Source organism: Salvelinus fontinalis, chromosome 20 (assembly GCF_029448725.1).
Source record: "Salvelinus fontinalis isolate EN_2023a chromosome 20, ASM2944872v1, whole genome shotgun sequence".
Classification (NCBI taxonomy): domain Eukaryota; kingdom Metazoa; phylum Chordata; class Actinopteri; order Salmoniformes; family Salmonidae; genus Salvelinus; species Salvelinus fontinalis.
This window is the reverse complement of record NC_074684.1, coordinates 22631315-22656448: the sequence shown is the minus strand read 5'-3', so window position 1 is coordinate 22656448 and position 25134 is coordinate 22631315. Positions and strand designations below refer to the sequence as shown.

The following is a 25134-nucleotide window of genomic DNA, read 5'->3' as shown; positions in this document are numbered from 1 at the left end:
GGATTCTGAGAGAATCAACCAATTAAGGATCATCTTCTTGCTAAGTGTCGAAGGGAAGATTTTCTTCAGCATTGTAGCCAGGCGGCTGGAAGACTTCCTCTCTAAGAATGGCTACATCGGTCCAAAAGGGTCCTAGGTGTCTGGAGCACACAGGTGTGGTGACCCAGCTCATCAGAGAAGCGCAAGAGGACAAGGGTGACTTGGCAGTGCTCTGGCTTGTCCTTGCCAACTACTACAGATTGATCCCTCTTAAGCTGGTGCAGACTACAATGACAAAACACCATGTCCCAGACGGTGGCAGACCTCATCCTGGACTACTATAACAGGCACAGCATGAGAGTCTCATCAGGGTCAGTAACATCAGTGGTACAGACTGGAGGTGGGAATCACCACAGGCTGCACCATCTCCGTGATCCTGTTTGCCCTGGCGATGAACATGATCGTGAAGTCTGCTGAAGCTGGGGTGCAACCAACAACAATCAGAGCCATTATGGACGACCTGACAGACACCACAGAGTCATTGCCAGGAAGCAAGTGGATTCTGTAATGGTTGGAGAAGCTAATTGGATGGGCGAGAATGAGCTTCAAGCCAACAAAATTGAGGTTGATGAAGAAGGTCAAGGTCGTAGACAGATTCCACTTCGTCATCGCAGGAACACCAATCCCCACAGTCTCGAAAAAGTCAGTGAAGAGCCTTGGCAAGGTGTTTAAAAGCAGACTGAGGACACAACATCAATCCAGTCCACCTGTCAGGAACTGGAGACCTGGCTGAGAGCGGTTGACCGGTCAGGACTGCCCGTAGAGTTCAAGGCGTGGATGTATCAGCATGGCATCCTCCTGAGGATACTCTGGCCTCCGCTCATCTATGAAGTCACCATCTCCACAGTCAAGAACTTGGAGAGGAAGGTCAGCAGACATCTCCAAAGGTGGCTGGGGTTGTCCAGAAGCTTTAGCAGCATCGCTCTCTATGGGAACAGCAACAAGCTGAGGCTGCCCTTGAAGTCCCTGGAAGAGGAGTTCAAGGTCACTCGGGCGAGGGAAGTGAAACAACACTGCCAAGGGGAAGGAGAGACACAGGCTGGTTCAGGAGGAGGTGAGAGCAGCTGTGAAAGAGGTCCAGCAGAGCACTGGGAATGAGACAGCAAAGAGCCTGGGCAAAGTAGGAGCAGGCAGTGTAAGCGAGCTCGGCCCAACTATCAGAAGATCACTTTCGTTTGAGCTGGAGAGCAGCCAGGCTCAAAATCCAAAACAAAATCCAAAGTACAAGGGACTGGTTATCGACTGTTGGAAGCAGGGTGTGGAAGGCTAGGTGTGTGCCTATCGAGGTAGGCTGTAGGGGTTTTGCTGGGCAATCCCTCTACAGAGCCTACAGTACAATCAGCATCAATGGATCGAAGATGAGGAGAGCCATCAGCAACAACTTTAAGGCAGCTGAAAAAGCCTCAATATGGCTCTGGATCAAGAGAGGAGATCCTTGGGGCGCAGCGTTATGCCACCTGGACACAAGTCGGGTTCTGATCAACCTCGGCCAGATCACACGCTTTCTTCAGCCTCCCAGTCTATTAGTACTATCAGGTTTAAGGAAGTGAGATTATAGTGAGTATACCACTACATCCCAGTGTAGAAGTAGAACTGATTCATCCATCCTGTACTGCTCTATATCGGTCGTCATGATTGTCCTCCCGGGTGGCGCAGTGGTCTAGGGCACTGCATCGCAGTGCTAGCTGCGCCACCAGAGTCTCTGGGTTCGCGCCCAGGCTGGGCTGGGTTCGCGCCCAGGCTCTGTCGCAGCCGGCCGCACCCGGGAGGTCCGTGGGGTGACGCACAATTGGCATAGCGTCGTCCGGGTTAGGGAGGGTTTGGCCGGTAGGGATATCCTTGTCTCAGTATTTAAAATGTAATAAAAAAATGTATGCACTCTACTGTAAGTCGCTCTGGATAAGAGCGTCTGCTAAATGACTAAAATGTAAAAAAATGTAAAATGTAATGAGGGCTCTGTTCAGACTGACCCAGGAAAGAGTGCTCTCCTTGGGGCAGAGAGAGAGGAGAACCACCCTGGAGCTCTACGACAGCTCCACTCCAGCTCAGCACTGGTGTACAGACAGCGTGGACATCACCATGACCCAGTCAAGTAAGGTATGTTGTCTTAACTGTGTGTGGAGTCGAGCTGGAGCGAACATGATAACATAGCTCAAAGTGAGAACAACTCTCTCTCTCTCTTGACCGCTCTCTTTCTCTACCTCTCTTGACCTCTGAATGCTCAGCTATGAAAGCCAATTGATTTTACTCCTGAGGTGTTGAACTGTTGACCCTGCTGGTCATCTTAAAACGTCTTGAAGAACGATCTGGCCTAAATAGCCATGTACTCTTATAATCTCCACCCTGCATTAGCATTTACATCTCAAACTGCTTGTTGTATTTGTGTTGTGGACATCATTGTGTGGCAATGTTTAGGTGGGGTTCTGTTTAAAGATACATGGAGGACAGAGGCAGTCAGGAGGATACAGATAGCTCAAGAGGTATGCTTAGATATGCAGAAAAATATTTTTAAATTACATCGAATTTTTAATAATTATTATGTCTCTAGATTGCAAGAAAAAGGTGTTTAAATTCAACATTCTCTAATGTACTTTGCTCCCTCAGATGAGGGATGACCCCCCCAGGCAGAGTTCACATTTGTTGTCATGTTCAACATAATCTCCAATGATTCACAAATTGTTCTGTAAATTGTAGACTACTAAACGTAACCTTGCTTACAGTATACCCTTGACATTTCTGTTTTCTTTGGCTCTCCAACAGAAATCTGTTATTTTTAAGAACATCACATGACAAGTATTCTGGATGACACTGTGGAAAAGAAACAACAGTAAAGGTTAGCATGCTGCACAAAGCTCAATACAACCCACAAGTGCACAGATTTTCTTTTGACTTTCAAAATATGACCATGTGGCATCATGTCTCTCTGTGTGTCCCCTGCAGGCCACGGTGACCTCTGTGTGTGGCCTAGTAAAGTCTAGCCAGCACCAGCCACCTCAGTTTGTCCAAGTCCCCTTCCACCACTACAGCCAAGCCCTCCAGGCCAGGATACAGGCCCATCAAAGGAAACATGGACTACTCATGTAGGCACAAGCAAAACAGAACACAATATTCTCCTTTGGGAAAAATATATTCCCTTTGATTTTCTATTATTGTTGTTTTTAATGTATTTTATTGTGTATAAATGAGAACATTACACACTAAATAGGAGCAATTACACATTTATTTACAAAACGTTTAGTGGTCATTTCAGAAGCAGTATAACATACAGTATACAACATGAAATGGGACATCTTTCAAGTCATATTCACAGTACCAAGAACAACATAAGGGCAGGTAGAGTGTATAAAGTGTATAAAATACAGTACATATCTGAAATAATGTTATTCATGTTTTCTAAATTGAAATGATCGGACATACATTGCATTATTCAAAACGGATCCCTCCATCGAAAGTACCTTTTGAGAACTACACATGTTAATGTTATTAGGAAGCGACCTGGAATGCTAGCTTAGGACCACAGCTTGAGAACCGGTTCTACCCAACACATCTACCCAACACATATTCATATTAACACAATTTTAGCTAGAAGGGTTGAGGTCAATTCCATTTAAATTATAGTCCATTAAGAAAGTAAACCAAATTCCAATTCCAATTTTTCCCAATTGAAAAGCATTGAAGAGAATTGGAATGTCAGAGTACTTCCTGAATTGACTGAAACGAAAATAGAATAGAATTGACCCTGGTAGTTTGGGGAGGCCTGCATGCTACGTGTTAATTATCTTACAATGGGGAATAAGCTGCAGAGTAAAGAAAATCCTATTAGTGTTTCAATTATGTCTTAAATGTCTATCATTGAATGTAAAAATCATTGTCGTCGTAATTTTTAGAGCAATCCATTACAATATACTGTTTCCTCAACTGTTGTTTTCTTGGTTTGGGGCATTTACTGTATTGATCATTACCACCACAGATTATTGTTCAGTGGCTCTCCTCAACTCCTCAAGCTCTTGACAGTTGGACTTCCAGTAGCATACATGTCAATCAGGGGAGTGCTTTATCCCAAACAGTAAGTACCCTGTACACATGTGGACCTAACACACCACAGGGCATCCATTTCAGAGGAAGAGCCCTCATCTACTTAAACTGTATTCTAAACTACAGCACCACAAAGGACAACAACTTTAACACTTCTGTAATACCGGTCCCGCTGGGTTCAGTGGTCAGCCTTAAAGTTGCCCCAGTCCGTTATCCTTTAAAGGCCCAGTGCACTCAAAAATGTGATTTCCCTGTGTTGTATATACACTCACTGGCCAGTTTATTAGGTACAACACCCCGTTCACAAAGATGCATCGCACCAATAGACAATTAGACACGTGGCCATGGCTTGCTATATAAAGCATTCAGAAAGTCATCGAGGCATTCAGTTACGGTTCAATTGAACGTTAGGATGGGAAACATTTGTGAGCTAAGGGACTTTGAGCATGGTATGATCATCGGTGTCACACGCGCCGATTCCAGTATCTCAGAAACGGCTGGCCTCCTGGGCTTTCCACGCACGACAGTGTCTAGGGTTTACCAAGAATGATGCGAAAAAATCATCCAGTCAGCGGCAGTCCTATGGGCGAAAACAGCTCGTTGATGAGAGAGGTCGAAGGAGAATGGCAAGAATGGGGCAAGCAGGCGGGCCACAAACAGGCAAATACCTGTGCAGTACAACAATGGTGTGCAGAACGCCATCTCGGAACTCACATCTCGTCGGTCCTTGTCACGGATGGGCTATTGCAGCAGACGACCACATCGGGTTCCACGCCTATTTAGCTAAAAACATAAAGCAGCTCCAGTGGACAATTGAGGAGTGGAAAAACATTGCCTGCTCTAACGAATCCCGGTTCCGGTTGCATCATGCTGATGGCAGAATCAGGATTTGGCGTTAGCAGCATAAGTTCATGGACCCATCCTGCCTGGTGTCAACGGTACAGGCTGGTGCCGGTGGTGTAATGGTGTGGTGAATGTTTTCCTGGCACACATTAGGACCCATGATACCAATTGACCAACGTTTGAATGCCACACCTTGTAGAAACCAGGCCACAAAGAATTCAGGCTGTTCTGGAAGCAAAGGGGGGTCCGGCCAGGTACCTGATGGGTGTACCTAATAAACTGGACAGTGAATGTATATTTCCACACTATGAGGTTGGAATAATTCTGTGAAATTGTAAAAATTATGATAATGCCCTTTTAGTGTAAGAGCCGTTTGAAAAGACCGCCTGAAATTTCAGCCTGTTTCAGTGGGATGGAGTGAGGCCTGCCTAGCGACATCACCAGGCGGTATAAGTTTCAAACCTCTCTGCCAAAACAGCTAGTTATCAGGTTACATATCCCTCCCATTAGGCTCGTGCAATCAGGCCCCTCACTCTGACCCGACAGTCCTATCAAAATTCATGCTTGAGAAATTGCTCTTTGCAAATAAGCTATTTTTGTTTCTTTTTTACCATTTTAATGGAAAACAATCACAGTAAGGTACTTTATTTGTTTCCCAGAAATTATTTGATATTGAAATAAAAATGGCTGCATTGGACCTTTAAGACATGGCTGGCAGGGTGTGAGCATCTATCTCTGGATGACCCACTTGATGACCCACTTTGCACTGGGGTTCAGCTCCAACAGGTCTTTCATATAGGTATCCTCATCCAGACAGCGCTCCTCTGTTCAGGAACAACACACAGCAAAGAACTAATCAGGTACTGTCTGACATATTGGGAAGGTGACGCTTTGAATATGGTCTGAATACAGTCTACTGTAGGATGTTGTCATATCTTAATTTTTTTAAGTACCAGTCAATAGTTTGGACACACCTACTCATTCCAGGATTTTTCTTTATTTTGTTATTTTCTGCATTGAATAATAATAGTGAAGACATCAAAACTATGAAATAACACATATGGAATCATGTCAAAATATATTTTACATTTTGAGATTCTTCAAAGTAGCCACCCTTTGCCCTGATGACAGCTTTGCACACTCATGGCTTTGTTAAAAGGTAATTTGTGGAATTTCTTTCCTTCTAATGCGTTTTGAGCCAATCAGTTGTGTTATGACAAGGTAGCCCTATTTGGTTAAAGACCAAGTCCATATTCTGGCAAGAACAGCTGAAATGAGCGAAGAGAAACGACAGTCCATCAGTACTTGAAGACATGAAGGACAGTCAATCCGGAAAATGTGAAGAACTTTGAAAGTTTCCTCAAGTGCAGTTGCAACAACCATCAAGGGGGATGGTGAAACTGGCTCTCATGAGGACCGCCACAGGAAAGGAAGACTCAGAGTTACCTCTGCTGCAGAGGATAAGTTCATTACTTACCAGCCTCAGAAATTGCAGCCCAAATAAACGCTTCAGAGAGTTCAAGTAACAGACGCATCTCAACATCAACTGTTCAGAGGAGACTGCGTGAATCAGGCCTTCATGGTCGAATTGCTGCAAAGAAACAACTACTAAAGGACACCAAAATGAAGAAGAGACTTGCTTGGGTCAAGAAACACAAGCGATGGACATTAGACCAGTGGAAATCTTGTTCCAACCACCATGTCTGTGTGAGAAGCAGAGCGGGTGAACGGATGATTTCCGCATGTGTGGTTCCCACCGTGAAGCATGGAGGAGGAGGTGTGATGGTGTGTAGGTGCTTTGCTGGTGACCCTGTCTGTGATTTATTTATAATTCAAGGTACACTTAAACAGCATGGCTACAACAGCTTTCTGCAGTGATACGCCATCCCATCTGGTTTGAGCTTGGTGGGACTATCATTTGTTTTTCAACAGGGCAATGACCCAACACACCTCCAGGCTGTGTAAGGGCTATTTGACCAAGAAGGAGAGTGGTGGAGTGCTGCATCAGATGACCTGGTCTCCACAAACACCCGAGCTCAATCCAATTGAGATGGTTTGGGATGAGTTGGACTGCAGAGTGAAGAAAAAGCAGCCAACAAGTGCTCAGCATAAGTGGGAACTCCTTCAAGACTGTTGGAAAAGCATTCCAGGTGAAGCTGGTTGAGAGAATGCCAAGAGTGTGCAAAGCTGTAATCAAGGCAAACGGTGGCTACTGTGAATAATCTAAAATATCAAATACATTTTGATTTGTTTTAACACTTTTTTGGTTACTACATGATTCCATAGTTTTGATGTCTTCACTATTATTCTACAATGTATAAAATAGTAAAAATAAAGAAAAACCCATGAATGAGTAGGTGCGTCCAAACTTTTGACTGGTACTGTATATTAATGCCACAGAATACACAGTGTACAAAACATTAGGAACACCCTCCTAATATTGAGTTGCACCCTCTTTTGCCCTCAGAATAGCTTCAATTCATCGGGGCATGGACTCTACAAGGTGTCGAAAAAGTTCCACAGGGATGCTGGCCCATGTTGACTCTAATGCTTCCCATAGTTGTGTCAAGTTGGCTGGATGTCCTTTGGGTGGTAGACCATTCTTGATACACACAGGAAACTGTTGAGCGGGAAAAATCCAGCAGCGTTGCAGTTCTTGACACAAACCTGTGCGTCTGGCACCTACCATACCCCATTCAAAAGGAACTTAAATATTTTGACTTTCCCATTCACCCTCTGAATGGCACACATACTTAATCCATGTCACAATTATCTACAAAGCTTAAAAATCCTCCTTTAACCTGTCTCCTCCCCTTAATCTACACTGATTGAAGTGAATTTAACAAGTGACATCAACAAGGGATCCTAGCTTTCACCTGGGTTCACCTGGTCAGTCTGTACACTCAGTGTATATGAGATGGTTTGTGTGTTGAATGACTGCACACCACCATGGAAAACTTACTGATATTGCCCCCTATTTCATAAAGGCACAGGTCTTCTCTCTTCACAGACACAGAGCTAGAACACACAGATGACATAGTGAGGGATAAATAAAAACCCATGTTACAAATATAGAGTGACATTCCAATACAATGTCAGAGCTACGACATTTTAGTTTTATGTAACAGATGTGGGGAAATCTGAGCCAGTGTCACTCAACTGAGTTGGAGCAGAAATAACAGTCTCCATAGGCTGCTCAGTTATACCACACACAGGGTGTAAATGTCTCTGTACTGTAATTTAGCTGGACTCAGAATGCAATCCTTTGGTGTATGACGGGCATGACAGTAGTTCCCCAGGGAGGACGGGGACAGGGGAGAGGGAGGGGTGTTGGTCTCACCTCTTCTGGCTGAGGAAGTGGCTGAGGACGTCAGACGCCTGCAGCTCTTCAGTCAACTGGACAGCCATGGAGACCTTAGAGAACTGAGGGGCCTGGACCCTGATGAAGCCCTGAGAACTACTGTCCGCCTAAGGATAGACAACAGACATGTCTCCTCCAACCATCATAATAGTGTACACACTATAGTGTAGCTACTGTACTTCATACTACACCAATACAAACTGTACAGCAGCAATATTCTTTTTCAACATATCAAGCGTTTCTTGAAAATTGCACTTCAATATCAATATACTTTGAAGGTTTTCAAATTCTATGCTAAATTATTCAATTTCGTCATAAATCCATATTAAACATTATGCAGTTTCAACATTATTAAGTAATTTTTCAAACAAAAACAATGCAGTTCTACATATGTCCACTAGGCGTCACAGGGGAGCCATTCCCTTTTAACTCAGTTGAACCAGGAAGTGCAGAAGGCATTTGAGTTGAGTCATTCACATATTATCCTCTTGATTCACTCAGGAGCATGGGTGTTCCCTCAGCCATAACTGCTTTTCAGTTACCATACACAGGTGCTAGACAGACGTCCTCCTTTGTTTTCTGCTGCTCTCACCTCTGAGGGGGGTTTCTCCTGTTTTTCGGGTTTCTCTCGGTCGTAAGCAATCTTCTTTAAGAGTCTCCTCATGGCACGGTCTTTGCTAATTTTCTTCTGGTTCTCCGTGTTTTGTTTCCTGACTTGGTTCATTATGAATTTAGGAATCTGAAGTGAAAATTGTATAATAACATTACAAATATGCTACCAAAGTGCAATTTCAACTACAGTTAGCCTATAAAGTATCTATGACAAAAAGGTAGAAGATTAGAGCATACTGTCCAGAGCAGGTTTTGGTATCGGATGAGCAGTCGGACGATGTTGGCGGTCTCTGTGGCCATGGATAATTCCTGCTGCATACTGATCTTGTTGCGGAAGCCTTTAAACATGAAGATGTTTGGAGCCATCACCACGGCAACGTTGTTCAAGGTCATCTTGTTCTGCTCTTTGTGGTCTATGACCCTCTGAAGGAACTCCATCAGTGACTGAAACCATCATAAGATACATTACATTGTGTCCAACAGACACCATGAGTCTACACTGTATTGGCTAGAGAACTAGCACAGAGAAAGCAGTTCTATCTACCTTCAGTACATCACGGCTGGACTCTGGAAGTAGCAGAACCACTAAGTTGAGAGCCTGCAGCTGTTGCTTCTTAGTGGGCAGTTCTGTAAGGCAAGCAAGCAAATCACAACCACAATGGATTGGTTTACTAGCGCATAACTCAACATATGATAAAACTCAATGTGAATCAAGCTACATTTGTGAACGAGTATACCACAGGAGGTTAGTGGCACCTTATTGGGGAGAACGGGCTTGTGGTAATTGCTGGAGGGGAATTAGTGGAATGGTATCAAATACATTCAACATGCAGGTGTTTGATACCATTCTATTTGTGCCATTCCAGCTATTATTATGAGCCGTTCTTCCCTCAGCAGCCTCCTGTGGAGTATACATATAGTGCACCATTGTGAGAAAGTGTGTAGCATAAGGAAAGTCTGGTGCATAATGTAGTGCAGTATATAATGGGACTGACTGAGCACTGCCATGAAAGCACTGAGGTACTCCACAGTGAGCAGTGGGTGGGGCAGCTCCCTGATGAAGAGCTTGAGCAGGCTGGCTGCATCGTGCTGCTTCAGACTCTCCCATGAGAACAGGCCCTCATAGAACTTCCCCTCCAGCTCCACATGCACCGCCTGCCAGCAGGACACATATGTTAATATACACACATACATTGTAGGCTTCATCACATAAGCCTACAGTACAACACTCATCATAAATTCCACACAGTCTGTCAGCACACTATCCCCTCCGTTAGCCAAATGTTCATTTCTCTATAGCTACATTATGCTGATTTTACGACATGCAAATCCTTGCCCAGACACCGTATAGGCATAAACCATGAGAACATCTATCAACAATGATGAACAATGACCTTGACTCTTGTGGCTGATCCGGGTATCCGTAGAAGCCACTCTGTGTCCAGACCCTCTTCCTCTATGTGAAAGATGAGCTGGAAACAATAGAACACTCTTATAAGCTTTAACCACCAAATCAACAGCACATATGATAATACAATCACCACTACAGCAAACTGCAGAGATTTCTACTGCAAGGCACACATTTAGACATACTGTATGATCAAAGTGAACCGGGATCCCTGACTTTGTTACTGAGAGGTTGTGCTGCTCACCCTCTGTAGTATGATTGGCACCTTGGTCCCTGACTGTCTCCTCTGGTCCTGCTCCAATAGGGTGGCCAGGGGAACTCCAAACAGGCCAGACTCTAGAACACAGACACAACAAACATAATTTCATCAGAGCTTCCTGAGACTAAGAGGGTTTTCACACCAAATTAGTTTGGAGCATTTTTTCCAAACCCTAGCGTGTTTTCCCCCTTAGTTCGGTTTGTTTGGACAGGTGTCAACACTCTATCCGCCCTCGGGAGCGCACTAAACAATACACCATGGTTCCCTCAAAAAGGGTGGTCCATTCGTACCATGGTGCATTTCGCTACAGGTGAGAACACAGTCCGGACCAAATACAGGGAAAGAACCACAGGTATTATTGGTTGCTTGAATGCGAGCATTGGATTAAATAACTTCATATACCTGAAACATTATGTGAGTAGCAGCGCATTTATGATTATTGTGCTGTTTCCCCCCATATGTTGTTGGAAAACCAAAGTGAAAGTACTAGGCCTATGAAGTTTGGGACACACAGTTATGCTTCTTGATAATCGTAGATGGATTTAACGTGAGCATTTTTCTCCAATAAACAAATTACCTGCATGAACACATGGTTTTGTTCAGGCATTTTAGTTTGTTTGACATTTGGCAATGTGAAACCAACCGGACCAAATGAAAAAAATACAATGTAACAAATAATCAAACTCTGATTCGAACTATAGCTCAAAATGGGATAGTTAAAGGGATAGTTATTAGGGCACTTAGATATACTGTTATATAGTACTTCCATGCTAACAGTTGTAGCATACTGGATCACCTTTGACCTTGAGTTTGACTGCTTTGTGGGCCTTGAGGTCGATGCCTGCCGTGTCAAACAGAGCGGTCATCTCTATCAGTACTAGGCGGTGCACCTTCTTCATATCCTGAGGGGACAGGTCCCCCATCTTGGTCAGCCCAGTCTTGTCTCTGCTTAGCTTGAAGTTCTGTCACACAGAGAAGAGAGAAGCAGAGGTTAACATAGGCAAGTTAGCAAACCCAACATAATTTTTGTATCTGTGGTTATACTTTAATGTCACCACCAGGTGTCCCTAGAGACAGAGACTAAAATGCACAATTTGCTAGAATAGTTTGTAATGTAAAATGTATTAGACAAAAAGTACTCAAAGGTTCTGATTGATCATCTGTGCAAACGGCAGCATTCAATGTCATATAAAACTTACACTAGTACACAAGCAGGGGGGGATATAAGAAACAAGATATAAGAAAGTTCAGGATTTTTGTTGTTGACATTTCTTTGGGCAAAAAACTACTTCCATAGTTCCATTCATTTTTTAAACCAATACCGGGTTACATTCAGACGATTCCCGTGACGCCTGTGAGGGTAGTAGAACAAACAGAGAACACCGTCTTGTTCCTGCAGCTCAGAGGCTCAGTCAATCTGTGTGGTGGTGTTAATGTGTACTCACAGGTAGCTTATCGTCTGTGTCCGTCAGAGCCTGACTGCTGGCCTTTGAGCCCTCCTTATAGCTGAGGGCCTGATCAGAGAAGGACAGCTCTAGGTTGATGTCAGTCTCAGGTTCAGACACACTCTGCTCAGAAGAACCAGACCCATTCCCCTGCCCCACCACCTGACCTGTACACACACACACACACACACACACACACACACACACACACACACACACACACACACACACACACACACACACACACACACACACACACACACACACACACACACACACACACGTGTGAATCTGAGCCATGGACATGCCAAACGTTGTCAATAAGCTAGATTGAATTCACTATTGATAAGACTTTAAAAAAAGAGAGTGAATAATTATAATACAATTTGAATCAAAATGAAACAACAACTTGTTTTAATATAGACTATGTCAAAATACCGTTACAGGTACCATAATTGCTCCCCGTGGGCATATAATATTAAGGTAGACTATGGAGGCTTTTACGATCATCCAAATGAATAACGAGTGCAGGCTAAAATAATGATAAAAAGGGGAGGTCCGCTCACTGTTTTGCTGCTTCCAAACTTGATCTTTTGATAAAGCTTTGGTGATTCATATTTATTTCAAAGCAGCCTTATTTCAACCCTTTATTGATATGCTGCTATTTGGCGAATTCGTTTGGCATGACAAAAAAACAGCCTTCATTGAGGGGAGGCTATAACTGGCTTTTAATCAAATGAAAAACAAGCCATCTGTTTTTTAAAACACAACATTTCTAAATAGGATGGGGTCAGAAGAATGATATCATAAATCGAATCTCTTGGCACTGTGTGCACACGTAGGCCTAAATGTCTTTACTCATAACCTTTGCACGTCTTTACAAAATACTACGCTCCTGTCAATTGTATTGTTGCCTATTCATTCTCAATATAATCTGCCGTTGATATGGCATTATAGGACTAAATAGTTTGGAGGATCACGGCTTTGGTAATCGGATGAGGGGTGCTTTTTGAAAATGGGGATGGATAGTCTACTTGAACAAGCAAAATGAAGAATGCAGGTATGTGAATTGTGAATCATGAAAAAGCATGAGGGCAAAAACCTCCAAAATATTTCAAGGCACTCTCAGTAGACCATTTAAGACCCCTTTACTCAAAACGTGGCTAATGGACTGTAGTCTAGTTAGACCGTTGGGTCAGTAACCGAAAGGTCTCTGGTTCGAATACCCGGAGCCGACAAGGATAAAAATCTGTCTATGTGTCCTTGAGCAAGGCATTTAACCTTCATTTGCTCCGAACAACTATGACTGACCCCGTAAAACAACACATTTCACTGCACCTATCTGGTGTATGTGACAATAAAACATAATAAAAAGATGCCCCTATGTGAAACCAGCCTTGATTAAAGGGATACTTTGGGATTTTGGCAATGAGTCCCTTTATCTATTTCCCCAGACTCAGGTGAACTTGTGGATGACTGGACGTCTATGAGTATCTACTAGCATGCTAGCAGATACTCATAGACTTCCAATCATTGTGTAAATGGGGGAAACCAATCGTTTTTTATGTTTAGAAAATACGAGATTCACCAGCACAAAAAGGCACACCTCTCTTTCAATGGGCACTGAGCGTCACGGCTGGACAGGCTGCGCTGCCTCTCTCAAAATCAATGCCATTATCAACTGCATTACCGTTAAGACCTGCTTTTTGGAGGTCTTAAAACTTCCCTTTAGTGCTGCATGAAATGTTCACTTCTGCGCTTGTTTTTAAGGACACACCTCAAATATTGCCAGTGCGCCAGTTTTTACATGATGAAATTGACCCTTGCGCCTACTAGAACTTGTGGTACATACCATCTGTCGTAATATTCCTTTTTCTGTTTTCACTTCTCTCTGTTGACTTTGCTTCATCCTCCTGCAACATAATACAGAACAAAAACAGGCTCTCATCAGAATTCAATATAGCTTATTTTGCACAATTAATGAATCAAACAAGTTTATGTAACTGCTGATATTGTAGAAAGTCAATATGTTTCTATTACCAATTGTGAACAGACTAAACATTAGGATAAGATATCCAGTTACCTATTACCTCACATTCTGGTGTCCATTAACAGACAATCTCCATGTGATTAGTAATGATGTTAACTGACTGTGGTAAACAAGTCAATGGGTTCTTTCTGCAGTGAAGCATCTCAGGCATGATTGAGTTCTAAAACCAGGTTTGTGCGTGTTAACAGGACCTGTGGTAGGCTGACCTTTGACTCCAGTGTGCCTGGGAGTTTGAAGATGTCTCTGACGTCAGGTATGTGGTGCTGCTTGTTCCTCTTCCTGATGGTTTCAAAACGTTTCTCTACGGCGGCAGCCTGTGTGCGCGTCAGTGTGAACAACAGCCCCATCATGTCCTCGGGGTCCGACGCCGACTCGTCAAACAGAGTGGCCAGCCCTGCCTCAGTCAGCCATGCCTTCTCCTGTTCCCCCTCTACAGACAGACAGATGCACAAGTTCAGTTAGGTTGAGTCTTATCAGTTGATGATAAACCAAAAGAGCTGTAGTATGTTAATGGTAAAGTCTAGGTCTAAAGACTGAATAATAAAGAAACAAACTAATTCATAGATTATTTCTGTGTAATTACTATTATAGTATGCAATTTCTCTGTACCGAGGAGTGGGAATAGAAACAAACAAGGACATGAAACAGGGAAGGATGTCTCACTCCTAACCCCTTACTCCAGGGGTTCCAAAACGTTTTTGTCCCACGACCCCATTTTGATTTAAAAAATTCGCAACCCATGTGAACCATGTCTAATTTAACAGCCAATGTAAAAAAAAATAATTGGGGGGGGGCTATGACAGTCAATTGAAAAAACATTCTAACAGTATTTCTGATTGTCTTCAACTCACCATCACATACTTTTAATGTGGGGCTATGACCATCAATTGCAAATTAGTCTGACGTAATGTGTCTTATTTCACCACCACTAATGAAATAGTTGTGCTTGATGACTGTTTTGTCAGAGCTTCTCAAAGTCAGGGGGCGTGGTCGACAGTACTCACGTCATCTCTCACATTCAACCTGGATCGACATTTGGTTTTAACGCAGACGAGAGCACTGAAGCCAGCTTCACACAGATATGAGCTGGCGAAGGGTACCATGAGTTTTAATGCTAAACGGGAGACAGCAGGATATTCCCTTTGAGTCAGGAACCAAAATTATTCCGTAGTGACACGTGAATGTGTTGTCTGCAGCATTCGGTCACATGACAGCTCGATCAGCTGTTCGACTTCACTTAACGGCATGTCAACTGAGCCATTCAAACGGATTGGGAAGTAATCCCAAAGCGGTCTTCCAAGCGTTGGAGGTGAGCAGTGTTCACTCGTGTGGGACACTTACTGATGCTGTTTTCTGTTAGAAACATACACAGCTGAGGGAAGGGGGCATGGTTCGCTTTCGAAAAACTCTCTCTCCAATAAGAATTCTTTCCTCTGAATCCACTGATCATCTGTAGAATGTTTTTGTATTTCCCCTGCATGCTTGCGTTCAGTTCGTTCCCAAATACTGTATGTCTGTTACATAGGCAAGGAGACATTTCATTTTCATTACATCCATTGTGAATGACAGTTCCTCTGTCAATGCAAAAAATCCCCCAACATTTATTGCGAACAAAGGTAAATCCATGGGCATCTCGGCCCTCACAGCTAACATCCATTTGGAGATCATAAACTGGGGATTTTGAGTCTTTCAGTCAGAGTTTCCTCTTGATTGCTAGCAATAGCATCAATTATTTGTTTAACAATGTAATCTGACAAAGGTATTGATGTGTTTGTGTGCCTCTGTCACCCCACACATTGTTTTCACCATATCAATTGCGGCCAGTAATATCAAAGTCTCTACAATAGTGTGTGGTTTCATAGTGTAATAGGCATAGCCATTCACCGTGGGAATAATTCAAGTGCAACGGTCAAGTGCAGCATTTTCCTATGATCTAAGAGCGCTCTCTAGTTGAATTTAATAATTTTAATTTAGATTAAGGTTAACCACATTACAATGATTTTGAGATAGACTATATTATAATCATTTTTTGGGGGTTGTTGTTTTTCAGAATTTGGGGAATTCTCTTGTGACCCAATTTACATATCAGGTGACCCTTAGTTTGGGAACCGTTGCCTTAACCGGTCATACACCAACATTCTTGATATAAAAAATAACAGAAGGAAGTTCCTACATTTAGTGCTTCAGACAAAACAATGCATTTCGACTTCATAAACAAACTTCAGCAGTGCTTTTTATAGGCATTTCCTGACCCTGTAGGATCAAGCCAGGCTAGTGTATTTTGTGGATGAAAGAAATTCGTTATCATTATGACATTACAACAGACCAGTGTGTTCTGTATGTGCTCTACTAAAAGAATCCTTTCAGACAGTGATCTAGGTAAATCACAAGTCATATACTGTACCATAGAAATAGAATGAATTCATTATATTTCTAATGTACATAGTACATACTCACTGGCGGACTTACCGTTAGGCAGATGAGGCAATTGCATCAAGTGGCCTCGTAAGCTGGGCATAATGAAAAAAATATGTATTTATTATTATTTCTCCGCTCGAGCCCCCCTTGCTCAGCTCATCACTCTCATTCGGTCTTGTTTCAGCAGATTGGTCTAAAATGTTACTTTGAAGAAGCAGGGCATATAGACCTTCCACTATAACAACCCCATCTCATCTCTACTTCAATTGACACTGCTGCTATAGTGTAGAGCTCCATACCATCAGGCACCTTCAGCTGCACCTCCTCCTGTGGCTCTACATCCACCTTTCCCTCGTCGCTAAGGGTGATGTTCTCCACCTCCGTCCAGTATTCATCCATGAGCAGCTCGTCCAGCGAGTCCTGGGAGTTACAGCGGTGGTATGGGGGCTTTCCTGAGGCATTTGTGGGCCGGCTCTGGACACTGTAGCGGCCTGTCCTGCGACTGAGGAAGAAAGAGGGACAAAGTATGAGGACTAGTTCAGTGTGAATTTTATTAAGGTTCAAGTGAGTTATGAATACTACAAGCCTACCATACAACAATGTGTTGAATTTCCAATCTGAACTCTAATGAAACAACCAACTGTGGTTGTCCGGTAATTATGTTTTAATTGCAACTCTATGAATGTTGTGTTGTCACATATGGTTGTATTTTCCACAAAGTTAGTTAGTTTAGCATGAACGTGAAGGTTTAACTAATTTCAGTCATTCAATGCAGAAGTGTTTTCCTCTGACCGAGTCACACTAAAACACGTAGTTCTGTGCACCCCTGCTGTTAGCTGCTTGTTAGCTGGCCCAGGACCAGCCCCTATATTAACAAAGTTACAGCAAACAACGAACACAGTATTTTTTTAAATTGCACATGCAATAAGCTGTAAGGTCTACTACACCTGTTGTATTCGGCGCACGTGACAAATAAACTTTGATTTGAATAAAAAAGCAGTATACTGTATGTACAGAATACAGTACAGTACATACAAAATATATATATATTTTTTTTAAATAACGACCGTGGGGCGGACAGTGGCGCTAATTTGCACTAATGCGGATTCCATCTTTAAGGATACTGCATGATTGTTATTGATGACTTGGGGAAGGCTTGGCTTGCTCCAGGGCTCCAGATGCCGGGAGTGAGTAAATCATAGAAATAGAATGAACTTCACACATTGGCAATGTTTCCCCTATATTCATTTAGCAGAGGTGGGCCAAAAGATATAATTAAAAAAATGTATATATATTTTCATGGTAAAAGGAAACGTCTAAAAACAGATATAAAGTATGTAGAAAAGATAATGGAGCTATACAGTATATAAAAAAATAAGATCATCAGCAAAACTAAAACCATTCCTCTTAACTCCAAAATTTGTAGAAATGCAGGAAATTAGCTTTATAACTGCCATTAGTTCTCTCAGCCCCATAGCAAATGTGTATAATTGTAAGAAACTAGCTTCAAAACTGTAACATTTTTGGCTCTGCGGCCTAGAGGACGGTCTCTAAAATGTTTGGTCGGAGACCGCGCTATTGGCCACGCTCCTCATGCCTACTTTGCCACCTCTGCTGAAAAAATCCTAGGGGAAACACTGAAGAGGACTCCTGATGGGCATCAGAGAGCGGCTAACGTCCCCTCCCCCTATAATCTCTGGTGGTTGCACTTAAAGGGACGCCTAGAGTGGCAAATGTTTTATCAAATCTCAGCAGTTTTACATTCCTTAATGACTGCTGCTGCTTTATACACTCGATACTAAACACAGTCAATCTGGGTCATGCCAGGCTACACCTTGGCTTAAATACAGGTTTGGGTTTGTTTGTTTTACACTGCCAAGGTGTCAGCATGCAAGGAGAAATATGTGATGACCTCAATACAAATTAGCCAAGATAATTCCAGTTTAGTGTTCTTCACGGCTGTGAGGTATACAGTCTTTCTTGCAGTGAATTGTCATACACAGGACGGAAGACAAATGAGCTGCAGGCCTGTAAGGCTGTTAAGTCTCACCTAAAGGTCTGTGGAGGTGGTCAAATGAGTATCAGCTCCCTCCAGGACAGGATATCAGTAATACCTGACATTTCTGGCCCTGGATAAATAACATACCTGCACAAATCTGAAATTCAGAGAGTGTTGGGGAAATTCTCTCACAAAGCAATTGCTCTGTCTATTTTCTTTGTAGCTTTCTTTGATATTTCCACCATGTTTCAATTTTAAAAGAATAAGTGCTGTAACGTTTTTTATTCAAATGTTCAGCCATGTAATTACCTTTTATGGGGAACAACCCAAAACACAGCACACATATTTTGTTAAGAGGGGCATTTTAATAAACACCAGAAACCACCAGAAAATGCAGCGAGAAAGAGGAAAGTGTTTCACTGTTAGTTAGTATTCCATCCCAAGACAGAACTATAAACGGCATCTCCCCCATTAGGAGAAATGATGCAAGGTTTGAACACAGCCACTCAAGATGACCAGGAAGGAAACCAAGTATCCCAACAATGCAAACAGCACCAACGTTATCCCACAGCCAGCCCCATTCCACTGAAAGGTCAGCTATTTTGCTGGCTCCAAGATTGACAAACTGCCAGTGCACAAGGACAAAGAAGGAAACAATTTAGTCTTTCTCTAGTGTTTTGCCTGGTCATTTTGTATAGACACAAATGGGAGGAGCCATAGTAATACAGTCATACAGAAGATCTGACAGTACAGGTCAGGTTAGGGGCACACAGGTATACTGTCCCCTCCGAGGCTTACTAAATCTGAGACTGTGTAGTAAAAAAGTATTTCTACGTAGTTACAGAAAATGCATGCTTTAGCACAGAAACAGGGGATTACAGTACTATCAATCACATGCACTAGCAATCAAGTTTCACTTAACTCATAATACACATTTCAAACATCCACTACTGTTAATACAAGGGCCTATGCCTGTTGGTTACTGTGACAACCCCAACAGAGACATGGAATGTTATTGCTGGGGTTCTATCTGTCTGGCCCTCCACTCTTCTGTAGTGTACACTTTCAGAGAACATCTCATTTCCAGAAGACTGGACAATTGGCTGGGTTTACTACTGATAACATGTGGCGGCAAATACTGTAGTACCTAGTGAATGGATGCACCATGGAAACACTTCCAAAGAATTGAGGCAAAGCTGTATTGGACAGAATGCATGGGAAAGCCCCCAGTGATGGGTTTTGAGATACTGTATGTTCTTTTGTGTAAAAATAATTGCTTGATTGTATTCCTCAAACATTACCAGTAGCAGTTAATTACAGTCTGTTTAACCCCATCAGAAATATTAAATATTATGTTGTTATACTCCATTCTTTGTAAATTGTAAACAAACACTGTAAACCTTCAAAACAAGGCTAAAACTAGGGTTTCAAAAGGGCCGGATACTCCGGTATATAATATCTTGTTGCATATTTTGGTTAAACTATCCCCAATTCAATGGAATTGCAACCCTCTGCATGCACAGTGTATTCTTCCATCCCATGTGCAGTGCACTCTTCCATCACATATACAGCTGATTCTCAAGATGTTGCACACTAATGAGATGATATTGAGCCCACACTACTACACTGTCTGAGCCAAGGACTACATGCTTTCTGGTAAGTTTTGATGACAATACTGGGTGGGGTGAATATATTTTATATGACTTACATGTTTTTTTTGTTAACTAGTAAATAGTAGCCTACAGCAAAGTGTGTTTAAATCATTTCTAACTTGTTAAACATTTCTGCTCGTTAGTTTTTGCTACCATGTGGGTTTAAGTTTGCTTGAGCCTGCTAACTGAGGAGTGTTAATCTTACAAATAAGTTGTTTAATCTAACTGCTAAACTATTTATTAGTACATGGAATCGTATTAGATTTTTTTTAAATCAATTTTTTCTCATCTTTACTGGAAAATGCCACGGGCAATATCTGATGTGTGGAGACATTTCACTGCAGCTAATATAGAAGGAAAAGCTGTGTACATTTGCAAATACTGTGCGAAATCATATGTGAAGAATACAACAAAGATGCAGAATCATCTGGCCAAGTGCATCAAGTTCCCTCAGCGCTCACAACAAGCAACCTCTGACAAAAGTCCCTCTACTTCTATTTGAGGTGAAAATGATGAGTTAGGCACCTTATCAATAGTAACAGCTCATGGTCCTCCTGGAATCATACGTTTTCTTGACTCAATGGAGGAACGTAGTCAGAGAAATGCTGATGAAGGTTGCTCGAGCTGTGTATGCAACTGGTTCACCTCTGATGCTCACAATGTGTATTGGATGAGATTTCTGAATGTTCTTCGCCCAGCATACACCCCTCCAACTAGACATGCTTTATCTACTAATTTGCTGGATGCAGAGTTCAACAGAGTTGAAGTGAATGTCAAGCAAATCATAGAGAAAGCAGACTGTACTACAATCATCTCTGATGGGTGGTCGAATGTTCGTGGGCAAGGAATAATTAACGACATCATCTCCACCCCTCAACCAGTATTCTACAAGAGCACAGACACAAGGGACTACAGACACACCAGTCTCTACATTGCAGATGAGCTGAAGGCAGTCATCAATGACCTTGGAACACAGAAGGTATTGGTCTAAAGTGGAGGAGTCCTACCCTCACATCACACCGATTGGCTGTGCTGCTCATGCATTGAATCTGCTCCTCAAGTACATCATGGCACTGAAAACAATGGATACTCCACAAGATATTCCCTTTCTTTTGTTGTTCAGTGAAATAATCCCATGTGAAAAGTTAAAGTTCAATTCGTAACTAAAATTATTATGTTTATTTATATTCGAAGAATTTAATCATTTGCAATTGTGTCTACTTATAATAAGGTAAAATGTTTATGTTTCTGTCTCCATATGATATGGTAAATATATCCAATGCATAAACTTCTCCATTTAAATGGTATTAATAATAATTTGCATATTTTTCCATCATTCCCATATGTTCCCGTTAATTCCCACGGAAAGTTTCCACTTCTGGATATTCCCCAAAATGTGCAACCCTAGTTAAAACTATCATTTTGATTTCATGTATGGTCAGTCCTTGCATCCATAGCCCCGTCTATGAATCTGCGAGTAGTTACAATCCTCCAGCCCCATCCCTAAGCAGTTTACCCAAAAAGGTGGTGGGGCGGCTGCTTTGTTTATTGTTGAACTGCAGATTTCCCCTTTAAAGGACGTAAAAAGAGATACAAGTAACAATAATCTTTACTAATCTCCAACACCAGGGAACAACAGGAAATGTAAAGAGAGTGCTGCTGTGTCAATGTAAAAACGATAAAACCACAAACAGCGGCATTAACACCATGACGATAACCCATGTTGATTCTGTGCACTGACTCATGTTTACATTGCTGGAGGTATTTTAAGACAGGTGGTCCCTGAGTTAATATTATATCTCATTCATTTTAAACTCAGATGCTCACCTGATTCGAAGGAAATATTCATAACACAGGCTGTTCATTGGCACTTGACTTGAACCCACTAACCCTGCTGTTTTGAACATTAGAAACTCCAATTGGAGTTATCAGCTAACATAATACTGGCTTTGATTTGGTATAATAACCTGACCCACCACATTATGTAAAGAATTCCAAAGAACTTGATCAATTATTGATTCATGCATCATCCATAGAACATGTATACAGTAAGAAAAAAAATATAAAGGACATCACACTGCTTGCTTAGTGACTACCACTTCCTCCTGATTCAGCTCCCACAAGCCTCAAAACCCAGGACCTCTCCCTTGCTAGCACATGTGGACGCTCTCCTGAAGCATCGGTCTTACCAGTCGGCGCCACTGAAAAGTTAACATTCAGCTGCGCAAATGGGGACAGTTCAGGCTGAGTAGTAAGATTCACAAGTTTCACACATCCCCATAACACAAAGCTCCAACACATATCTGTATATCACATTCTTTGTACTTGTGTACACGAACTGTTATGTTATCAACTAATTAAAAGTGATGTACTCCGCCGTTTCTATTGGTCTACATGACTTGTTCATACTGTAAGACCAGAATGACTCAGTAACCTGCTGGCAAAGTCTCTTGTTGAACTTTTAACTGTAGGCTATTATTCCAACAAACTGAACAACATTCATTGACCACAACTTTTTATTTAACTAGGCAAGTCAGTTAAGAAGAAATTCTTATTTACAATGATGGCCTCCCGGGGAACAGTAGGCCATCAACAGAACCTGCCTTGTTCAGGGGCAGAACGACAGATTTGTACCTTGTCAGTTCAGGGATTCGATCCAGCAACCTTTCGGTTACTAGCCCAACGCTTTAACCACTAGGCTACCTGAAAGCAGGCTTCCCTAACTCAGAGCAGACCTAATGAACCTCTAGTACCAACCAGTATTGAGTCTTATAATTACTCGATTTCCAATTTAGAAGTGAGGTGAGGTAGTATGGGATATTCTGGAAAACTGCTTTATATACGAATAATAGTCAATGTTGGGCCCTTCTGGTAGTCAGAGACTCCCAGCCATTAAAACTATATAAGAGACAATGACACTCTTCTGGTGTGGGTAGTGAGGTCTGCACAACGCATCACCGGGGGCAAACTACCTGACCTCCAGGACACCTACACCACCCGATGCCATAGGAATGCCAAAAAGATCATCAAGGATAATAACCACCCGAGCCACTGCCTGTTCCCCCCGCTATCATCCAGAAGGCGAGGTCAGTACAGGTGAATCAAAGCTGGAACCGAGAGACTGAAAAACAGCTTCTATCTCAAGGCCATCAGACTGTTAAACAGCCATCACTAACATTGAGTGGCTGCTGCCAACATACTGACTCAAATCTCTAGCCACTTTAATAATTACAAATTGGATGTAATAAATGTATCACTAGTCACTTTAAACAATGCCACTTTATATAATGTTTACATACTCTTCATTACTCATCTCATATGTATATACTGTACTCTATACCATCTTGCCTATGCCGTTCGGCCATCGCTCATCCATAGATTTATATGTACATGTTCTTATTCATTCCTATAAGGTAGTTGTTGTGAAATTGTTAGATTACTTGTTAGATATTACTACATGGTCGGAACTAGAAGCACAAGCATTTCGCTACACTCGCATTAACATCTGCTAACCATGTGTATGTGACCAATAACATTTGATTTGATGATTTGATTTGTGCATTACCAAATTTACTTGAAATGATTTTGCTGCAACACTGCATCCAAGTTACTTGAAATAGGCGTTTCAAAGAGTTGTCAGTCACGTCAAGCTGATGAATGTCCATTTATTCAAACTTCCTGGTAGTGAGCCATGAGAGGAAAAGTAATTTTTCTATTAAGAAAATGCCTTTCTATCCCCATAAAATATTATGGGAGATATTTTAGTCACTCAAAAGGCAATTTTACATGGTAATCAGAATGACTGTTTGGGACCTTTAAGAGAACGCCATCAGTAGATATACTGTACATTGACTTCTGTCGTGCAGGTAATTTCTTTAACCAGCCGCAGGCCGCTTGGTCTTGAAAAATGTTGGATAGTCTCCATAGCAACAGTGCATGATCAACTGTATTGAATGTTTTCCACATATCAATATAAAGGGAAAGGGGGATACCTAGTCAGTTGTCCATCTGAATGTATTCAACTGAAATGTGTCTTCCGCATTTAACCCAACCCCTCTGAATCAGAGGGCAGAGCAGTGCTGTTTCCTGTATAGTGTGTTAAATATGTAATTTATTAATAACTATGACTTTGGTGTCCTGGCCTAAAGCCTGACTGGTGAGCATTCAGAATACATTTTCCATCTAAAAAAGGACCGCAGTTGAGAACGTATCAAGAGTTCTAATATTTCCGCTAGATGAACATTTAGAAATTGGGAGATAATTATTAAGATCGCAGGGCTCACCACCTTTGTGGAGCGGGAGAACAAGGGCCACCTTCCACACCTTAGGAATAATACCCAAGAGAATGGATTGATACAAAATGTGTCAAAGGCTCCACAATCAGAGGTGCAGGAAGCCGTAGAAGACACAGGTTAAGCATGTCTGCCCAAGAGGATTTTTTTACATTAATAATTAAGAGAGCATCCAGAACTTCCCTAGTTGTGACTTGAAGAAAAGAGAACAGTGTTACCATTTACAGTAGCAGGCAAGTATGTGATTAAACAGGGGTGTATCAGAGATGAGCTTGTATCATGAACAGTCTTTTCAGAGTTGTCCTTATTGCTGCTATTTCCCCTTTCAAATAACTGGCCTGCTGCAATAAAATGTTGGTTAAACATCAGTTATTTATTTATTAAGCGTCAGTTATTTCAGTTTTGTCTGTTAAAGTATTGGAGTTAAATAGAACCTCATTGGGCAGAGAGGTGTGGCTGCTTCTTTTTAGCAATTTATTAGCCTTCCAAAACATAGCGGAATAGTCAGAAGGGTCAGCAATGGAATGAATGAAATAGATTGATTTAGTCCTTTTTATGGAAGCTAAAGTTGTCTGAAGGTGAGCCAGTTAGCAGAGCTACCAGTGTGTCTTGTTTCAGACCAAGCTTTCTTCCTTAGCTGAATTAACTCAGCAAGTTCAGGCGTTGACCAAGGGTTGGCTCTATCTTTAATTCTTAATCTCTTCATAGAAGCATGTTTATC

The 25134-nt window shown here is 42.0% G+C and overlaps 1 protein-coding gene across 3 annotated transcripts in view; it reads right to left on the bottom strand.

Annotated features, from left to right (window-relative positions):
* Window positions 1-3222: 3222 nt before the first annotated feature.
* Window positions 3223-25134, bottom strand: part of LOC129817526 (rho GTPase-activating protein 18-like) — a 52412-nt gene continuing 30500 nt past the window's right edge. Inside the window, exons 1-15 of one of the 3 annotated variants that reach the window (XM_055872874.1) lie at window positions 16770-16860; window positions 16522-16562; window positions 14259-14482; window positions 13855-13915; window positions 12003-12169; window positions 11354-11519; window positions 10543-10634; window positions 10285-10362; window positions 9886-10045; window positions 9435-9517; window positions 9128-9334; window positions 8871-9017; window positions 8258-8385; window positions 7880-7935; window positions 3224-5741 (exon numbers count right to left, since the gene is read on the bottom strand). In XM_055872874.1, the coding sequence (XP_055728849.1) occupies window positions 5647-5741; window positions 7880-7935; window positions 8258-8385; window positions 8871-9017; window positions 9128-9334; window positions 9435-9517; window positions 9886-10045; window positions 10285-10362; window positions 10543-10634; window positions 11354-11519; window positions 12003-12169; window positions 13855-13915; window positions 14259-14482; window positions 16522-16546 (1689 nt within the window). In that variant the 5' untranslated portion in view covers window positions 16547-16562; window positions 16770-16860 and the 3' untranslated portion in view covers window positions 3224-5646. Of the gene's footprint in view, window positions 5742-7879; window positions 7936-8257; window positions 8386-8870; window positions 9018-9127; window positions 9335-9434; window positions 9518-9885; window positions 10046-10284; window positions 10363-10542; window positions 10635-11353; window positions 11520-12002; window positions 12170-13854; window positions 13916-14258; window positions 14483-16521; window positions 16563-16769; window positions 16973-25134 lie in introns of those variants that run through there. The other 2 variants (XM_055872872.1, XM_055872871.1) reach the window with 2 other exon arrangements.